This window comes from Mytilus galloprovincialis, chromosome 2 (assembly GCF_965363235.1).
Source record: "Mytilus galloprovincialis chromosome 2, xbMytGall1.hap1.1, whole genome shotgun sequence".
Taxonomy (NCBI): domain Eukaryota; kingdom Metazoa; phylum Mollusca; class Bivalvia; order Mytilida; family Mytilidae; genus Mytilus; species Mytilus galloprovincialis.
In genome coordinates, this window is record NC_134839.1 from 41,439,824 (window position 1) to 41,448,431 (window position 8,608).

An 8,608-nucleotide genomic window follows, 5' to 3' on the forward strand; every position below is an offset into this window, starting at 1 on the left:
AATGTACGCCAATCAAAGTATGTCTCTTACAGTTTTAGGTTTTGAAATTCTTTTTGTCGTATTCAACTTTAGGTTTATCCACTTTACAACATCGAATATAAATGGTTGTAAAAAGTTTTAACAAGTGTATAGTTTTTCTATTACCTGCAGGCATCCATTAGTTTGGTCGCTTATATCAACAGGAATGAATATGGTTAAGAGATCCGGGAACAGGTTTCCGTTTTTGTACCAGTACCTTTAAAATAAAATAATTCTATTTAAAAAAGATTGTTATAAAATACCAATTTTAATGTTTTAAAACAAACATTTCTTGCATTTTATTTTGCTACTTTCACTGCTTATTTATTCAGATGAATATATATACCGACTAAAAAAAACTGTATGGACCTTCTTTTTTAAAGACCAAAAGTTTCAAAAAGGGGTTATCATTATGATAATATAAGTTTCTTTGATCAGCTCGGCAATTGTCTAGAGAGAAGACATTGAGAAAAGTCATGCATGCAACAAAATCTCATAAAAAGTTATTCAGTAAGTATTTTTAAATTTATCTCAGCAGAAGAAATAAAAAGAAAGTTTACACTGCCAAACATAGATGGAATCCAGGGTCCCATACCCGAGCGAGTATTTAAATACTCTTATCCTTATTGAGTTTTACCCGTAATCTTGATGCCACAGAAAACTTCCTCCCGTATAAGCATCCTTCCTCACAAATTTTGCATGATAGTGGTAAATTTCACCACCTCCAAGTAACTAAAAATTAAAACATTCAGTACTATAATTAATTTTACCAACATAACATCTTTGTTCTTAAATAAAGGGTCATTATTTTAGATCACTTAACAGGTTCTAAAATTATTTGTTTCGCTCAACTAGATCTTTAATTCTTGAAGATGAGAATACTATATATACTCTCTATTTCACTATATAAAAAAATAAGAATAGAAAAATGTCAATTTGTACCTTTTAACGAATATGTCTCTATTACGTTTACGGTTTCTGGTGAAGTCTTTATTTTGTAACATTGTTAATAAACTAGCTGTTATTGAACAAAACTGTTTGGGGTTATCAGGGTTATTTGTTCGTTCATGCTTTAATAGGTTTACATTTATTTTTGAATATTTTAAATAATGACAAACAGATAAAAATAAATAAAAACGTTTTTAAATAATATTTTTTTTTATCACTATTTAATGCATTAGTTTTATGACATGAAAAACGTATTCTATTTGAATTTGTACTTTTTCTATATCTGTGTCGCTTAGGTAGGACACGCCAAGCTTACAAAATTTACAAAATACTATACATTTGTAAAAAGTTTTGAGCGGACTCGGTGGCCGAAGAAGTCCAATTACTGTATCTTCTATCCTGACGACACTAAATTGTGAGTTTGAACCCCGGACAAATCAGGTGTGTAGTAGTGCTCGATTCCAATCTTAATTGACTAGTTTTCCTGTCGAGGGTCAGTGGTTCCTACTTGGTACTTTCGGATTCATGCAATGAACGCCAGGAAATAGCAATAGCACTGAAAGTAACATTACGTACCAATCAAAAAATCAATAAGGGTTTGTGTTGACATGGGAACAGTGTGTTGCTACTTAAGAGTATATTCCTTTACCATTTTCAGGACAGTGCTTTCGGAGCTTTTTCGAAAATTGGTTTTTGAACAACTGATAAGAAAAGAGCGATTAAAACTTAGTAACAAACAAACAAACCTCTTGGCATGTGTCCACGACCTTTTCACTCCTTGAAACGATGCCTGTTACGTCATCTCCTGGGTGACTCCATATAACAAGTCCAGCTTGTTTTCCCTGTCCATCTGGTAACTACATTATATAAAAACATGACCGTATTCATTTTTTTTATGTACAAATGGTCGATTTCCGAATTCGTAAATCTTAAATGAGTTACATGTATTAACACAATTCATATAGTGATTCAAACAAAAATGAAAGAATATTGAATAAATTAGCAACTAACAATAACTAAAAACAAACATAAATCATATTTATCTAAAACTTGCATCTATAATCGTTTGGAACTCATTCACTTAAGAAATTGGCAGACAGATAAAGAAATTGTGCTTTTCTAGAGAACTGAATTCATTTTACTGAATGTTGATTTTATTCCACTTATAAATATCTGTTAATTCAATACATTGGGGCAAGGTCCGAAACAGTGGTGGGTGGCTTTACCAAACGTTCACTGTTTCGGAGGTGGCAATGTTGAAGCGTTGTCGACGTCTTGCAAATACTTATAAAAGGCGCTATCGGCTGTCTTGAATTCGCGACCTGGTTAGAGATTTTGATGTGTGTTGAATGTCATTACTGACTTTGATTATTTAAGGATTTGTGAATTTATATTAATTTTGTGTCATCATTTTGTACATCATCTCCTTTTTGTTTTTGAACTCATTTTACTTACACCATATCCATATTTTTGTGCCATGTCACTATCTTCTAGAACTTTCTTCATTTGGCATATTTCTTCTTCATCAAACATTTTTCTAAAATAATAATAATTTTATATGAATTGTCCTTTCTGACAGTAATTTAGTTTGCAGCCTATATACATGTATAAATGATTTTCTTTCTTAATATTTGTGTATGTACGTTTAGCAAAAATTGCATATCGATATAGACCAAGTTATAATGTGAACTTGTAGCAGATGCCGTGATATGTAGCCAAAAGCAAGGAATAATACTTGTAAAAAATACGTCCTACGATGTAGCCAAACAATATGGTTAAATACCAGTAAAGAGATATGTATGCTGGTAAATCACAAGATAAGGCGATAAAAAGCAATATACTGTATATTGATAAAGAATCAGGTAAATCGATAAGTATGCCGTTAAGAACATGGACTGCCGGTCAAGATAGTAGGGTAGCATGTCCGTTGAGTAAAAAACTTCTTATCAATGAAGACTTAGTACCAAGTATAATACAGGGAAACAGACCCTACAATCTACAACAAAATTTGACAGAAAGACTTCACCTTCACTTGGTTGCCGTTTATTTAGCGCTCCCGCACCAAGATATATCCCATTACCTCTTATCGTTGACCGAGACGTGCTACACTTATATCTTCATATTTTATTGTCTCGTCTATCTGAGTGATGTCAAAGTGCAACTATAGCTCAGTGATTACATGTATGTGACTGTTATGTAAATGTTGGGATCCAATAAAAAAACAATTTTTAAAAGATTTTTTTTATTCTTTTATCTTGGCGAATTTTGAGAAGTCAGATCTAATATCACCCTTCCTTAAAAAGCAAAATGATAATAGTAGTTATCCTTTGGAAACATCGTAAGAGACAACCCATGCTTAGTTATAAGGTGTGCAGATATCAGATTCAGAGTTGCTTTATGTATATGAAAGTCAAAGATGTATAAAAACCAGAACAGTTGAAGACCTATGTGAACAAAAAGGCCCTAAAATAAAAGCCAGTTCAATAATATAAGATCAACTTAACCTTAGTTTCTTTATGATTTCTAATTTTAATAAACTTAAGGACAATTTAAGGAAGGATTGATATAATGCATGCAAGTACCAAATTACTGACTACTTAGCTGATGATACCCTCTTGGAATGATAGTTCACCAGCAGAGGTATCCACTCAGTACATTAAAAGATGTAAACAACTCTTTATAATTTTCATGCGTTCTAGATCAACCTTCATGAGGAATTATCCAAGAAAACCAAGAATTTATAAGAACTGATAGAATATGAAGCTTAAGCCGTTTAAAAAGTAACGTACTAGATTATATTCAAAAATGGGAAAGCGGTGGATGACGTTGTTATGTTTGATATATGACTTTTGTGCTTCTTTGTTAAATATTTGTTTGTTCTTGTTGTGATACTTGTGGTATTTGTACATCCGGTCATTTTTGTTAGTGATATTCTCGTTTACATGTGGTGTGGCTCTGTGCTTATACATCAAGTTATTGTGCTATTGTAAAACTTGTATGTTGCTTTTCTTTCCTTTATTTCTTTGTGCTTTGTTTATATGCCTTATTATGTTTCTTCGTTACACATATGACGTTGCTCTGTACTTATACATCCAGTCATTGTGTACTATGGCAAATATATATTCCATTTTGTGATTCTTTTTACATATTTGTTTATTTTTAATGTTATTAATCGATGCGTGAACAAAACAATTAAAATAGTAGGTAAAAAAGTCAAATATACAGCAGTCAACATAGTTTTATAATCTTAAATAGAAGGTAAAAAAGTCAAATATACAGCAGTCAACATAGTTTTATAATCTTAATGATTATAAAACTATGTTGACTGCTGTATATTTGACTTTTTTACCTACTATTTTAATTGTTTTGTTCACGCATCGATGTCAATGTAATGGAATTTAATGCGACTGTCATATAAGTGAGAGGTTTAGCTAGCTATAAAACCAGGTTCAGTCCGCCATTTCTACATAAGAAAATGTCTGTACCTAGTCATGAATATGATAGATGTTATCCATTCGTTTGATATGTTTGGGCTTTTGGTGCCATTAGATTAGGGACTTTCCGTTTTGAATTTCCCTCATAGTTTTGCCGAGTATTTTTGTGTTTTTACTTTTTCTTCTACACTTAAAAATAATAAAACAAATAAATAGAGGTCATGTTTAATTGGAATACCACATCGTAGAATAAGCAAAACAATACATGATTGTATATTTACAAGGTATTTAGTAATATACATTCAGATTCCCGATCCATTTCAACTAGTATACTAGAGTCAAAATCTTTATTTGTTCTACAATTCATGCAAGTATTTTGACTGTCACTAATTTCTTTACATAATATTCTGTTACACCTTTCCTCAATTTGTGTATTTCCTTCGATTATATTCTTAATCTGTTTATGTGTTCCAGTCTAGGAGGATTATTCATCTTTAACCTTATAAGAACATTAAAACATCGTATCATCGCTACCTTTCCCCTGCTCACACAAATCTCAAACTGAACTTTGCAAGGTCATACCAGTTCTGGAGAACTTTTCAAAGGACAAACGTCATCTAGGACACAATTCGTGGCTAACCACAGAGTGAGTTAATTCTACAACATTGTATTTGAACCCTTCAAATTGCTCCCTACATATTTGAACCTTTTCTCTGTGAAATACCTGGAATTTATCTGTTCTTGAAAGTACAACATTTTCTCGCATTCAACAAACTGTGCTATCAATTACCTTTGACATTTCGTTATAATAACATTAATTGAACACATTGTAAAATTGTATTTTATTTATATTTTTCAGCTTTTTACCATTTGTTAGATTGGTTTGAGAATAAATTATCAGCACCTGATAGTCTTGTTGCTTGAGCCCAATCGTCGGTTAAACTTAATGGTCAGGCTATTACAGTAAAAAGTCTACAACTTGCCTGTTGTGTCTCACAGATAACGCCACTCCACAGCTACACAGCAACCTACCTGTTGAGCCCTGCATGTACGCGTCATCCCTTGACTCATAGTAAATTGACGACAACCTGTCTTTACATATCCAGACAAGGAACGACAACGTAGCAACGTACATACGTACATACCTTTACACTGACAGTGGACTACATATCTTGTGTGAACTCGACAGCAACCCAACAAAGTTGAGTCAACATGGATCCCAGTCATGTGGAACAACAAGAAGAGATTCAGCCCCAAGAAGGAGATGTCCTTGAACTATTAGAAAATCCGTCTAATACATCACAGTCAGATGAAACTCCTGAGGCTAGGCGAGTACGTGACCTCACGGAAAAAGGACAAGGAGCTTTCACTGAAAAACGTGACAAGTTCTGTCAGGAACTAGAGGCTCTCTGGGCAGACATTGAATCCCAGTTATTGGAAGTAACAACGCCTCCTAACGATCTCCAGCAACTCCTAACAGTCCAGGACAAACTTGTTAAAGCTTGTAACAATTATCGTAGGCTCACAGATGAATACCTAGACTTTCTGAAAAGGACCCGAACATTGGAGAGTCAAAAAGAAATTGATGCATGTAAACTCTCTTTGGATTTACGTCTGTCCACAGTGGAGCTAGTTATGGAAAAACTACACGAGCATCGCCTCGCTCTTACAAAGGCTAAATCTACAAAAACAAGGACATCTAGAGGTAAGAAATCCTCACACAGTGGGAGCTCCAACGTCTCTGACATTTCAAGTCTTGCACGGAAGAAGCGTGCTAAAGCAGAGGCTGCCAGAACTCAGGTAGCCTTTGCTGAAAAACAGGCCTTGCTCCTAAAGCAGGAGGCAATGATAGAAGAACAGACTCTTTTCAAGCAAAATGAAATAAAGGCCGAGGCAGAACAAGAAGCCATCAGAGCAGAACAAGAAGCCATCAGAGCAGAACAAGAAGCCATCAGAGCAGATCAAGAAGCCACAAGCAGAAAAGCCGAGGCGGAGCAAGAGGCTATACGTAGAAATGCTGAGGCTGCACACCAGAGAGCTGAAATGAAACGTGAGGCCATACGCAGGAAAACTTTAATGGAACGGGAGGCTGCACGTGCAACACGGGAATAGGCCGAAATTAAAGCTGCTATGAACATTCTAGAAGCACAAAGAGAAGCTGCAGCCGCAGAAGCCGAGGCTCGTGTTCTGGAATACGACGGCAGCCAAGCATTTAGCGATCTTCCTGATGAAAAGGAAGACCCGCTCCAGCGTGTGCAAGATTTCGTCAATAAACTTCCTGTATCAACTGTTGTAAAGGAAGTAACAGGACCTCAAAAGAAAAAACAAATTCCTGTTAAGATTGAGCTGAGTCACGAAGCACCAGCGTTCGTGCCATCCGTGGCACTGAACTTGCTGTCACAGACCTCTGCCGTCTTGCCTTCAGATACTAAGTCACCGGAAGTTACCTTAATCCCAGATCTGGGATTAGTAAGTGGCATACAAAAACTAGGCCTTTCAGATGAGAGCCCTACCGAACACCAAAAACAGGGTGTCAAAGAAGCGATCCCTGTTGCACACCAGCAACAAATCAACCCAACATCAGAGATTACTAGATTTCTCTTGCGTAAGGACCTGCTTTTCTCCCGATTAACAAGCTTTAACGATCGGGCAGAATCCTTCCATACATGGAAGGCAAGCTTCAAAAACGTCATAGACGAATTACAAGTTTCTGACTCGGAACAAATAGACCTACTGATTAAGTGGCTAGGGCCAGAGTCTGGTAAACATGCCATTAGTATTAGGGCATCAAATGCCAACAACCCTACTAGAGGCCTACAGAGGTTATGGCAAAGACTGGATGAGCGATATGGTGCTCCAGAAATGTTGGAAGCCTCTATCACGAATAAACTCGTCAATTTTCCTACATTGACGAACAAAGATAACGCACGTCTTTATGACTTGTCTGATATTCTATCAGAAATAGAATATCACAAGGAAAATCCCAAGCTGGGATGTTTGCTAGCATATTTTGACTCTTCGTCCGGGATAAATCCTATTGTAGAAAAACTGCCATACGGACTCCAAGAAAAGTGGATTACAAGGGCCTTCAAGATACAAGTCTAAATATGAAGTTGCCTTTCCACCTTTCACAGAATTCTCTGCCTTCACCAGGGAAATTAGCAAAATTAAGAACGATCCTGGGTTCATCTTTGGGTCAAAAGTAACATCAAATACAAAAGACGCTACGCCAAGGTTCACACCACAGACGTACTCTAAAGTCAACGTTCATAAGACCGCTGTTGAACAGCAAACTGAACATAGCAGTGAACAACAAGATCTGTGTATCCTACACAAGACAAAGCATACCTTGAATGAATGCCGAGCATTCCGAGCCAAACCAATCGAGGAACGCAAGGAACTGTTAAGACAAAACAATGTGTGCTACAAGTGTTGTGAGTCAATCACACACAGAAGTCGGGACTGCAACGCAAGTATCAGTTGTAACGAGTGTGGAAGTGAACGACATACCACAGCTCTTCACATCACTAGACCACAACAATCTGAAAGTTCCCAGTTTAGCTCACCCAGACAAGCCTACGGCGGGGAGCAGACAGAGTCAGCTGAAACAAAGTTAACCTCCGTAAGTTCGATCTGCACAGAGATCTACAAAGATCATAAGAGCGAGAAATCTTATGCCAAGATATTACCTGTGGACGTGTACCACAAGGACAAGACAGACAAAATTATCAGGATGTATGCCATTATTGACGACCAAAGCAACCGGTCTCTTGCCTCGCCTGAATTCTTCAGTCTGTTCAACGTTCGGGAGAAACCTGAAAACTACTCTCTTACGACATGCTCCGGCAGAGTAGCTACTTCCGGGAAAAGAGGAAAAGATTTCGTCATAAAATCTGTACATAGTGACGTACAATTTGATCTGCCTACATTAATTGAATGTAATAATATTCCCAATAATCGAGACGAAATTCCTACTCCTGAAGTTGCAATGCATCATCCTCATCTGACAGAACTCAGAGGAAGTATTACACCATTAGAGGAACGTTGTCAAATTCTACTCCTAATTGGAAGGTACCTTATAGAGGCACACCACGTTCTTGAACAACGCCTAGGACCATCCCGAACTCCATTTGCCCAAAAGTTGAGACTTGGTTGGGTCATAATTGGAAATACATACATTGACAAGCAAACTGTTCCTATCGAAGTCA

General features: G+C 36.4%; 1 protein-coding gene across 1 annotated transcript in view; it reads right to left on the reverse strand.

Moving 5' to 3' along the window:
- LOC143063610 (L-proline trans-4-hydroxylase-like) overlaps positions 1 to 8,608 on the reverse strand; it is a 40,328-nt gene that overhangs the window by 6,742 nt on the left and 24,978 nt on the right. Inside the window, exons 4-7 of the mRNA XM_076235836.1 lie at positions 2,422 to 2,503; positions 1,713 to 1,823; positions 656 to 750; positions 145 to 235 (exon numbers count right to left, since the gene is read on the reverse strand). Coding sequence (XP_076091951.1) covers positions 145 to 235; positions 656 to 750; positions 1,713 to 1,823; positions 2,422 to 2,503 — 379 coding nt within the window. The remainder of the gene's footprint in view (positions 1 to 144; positions 236 to 655; positions 751 to 1,712; positions 1,824 to 2,421; positions 2,504 to 8,608) is intronic.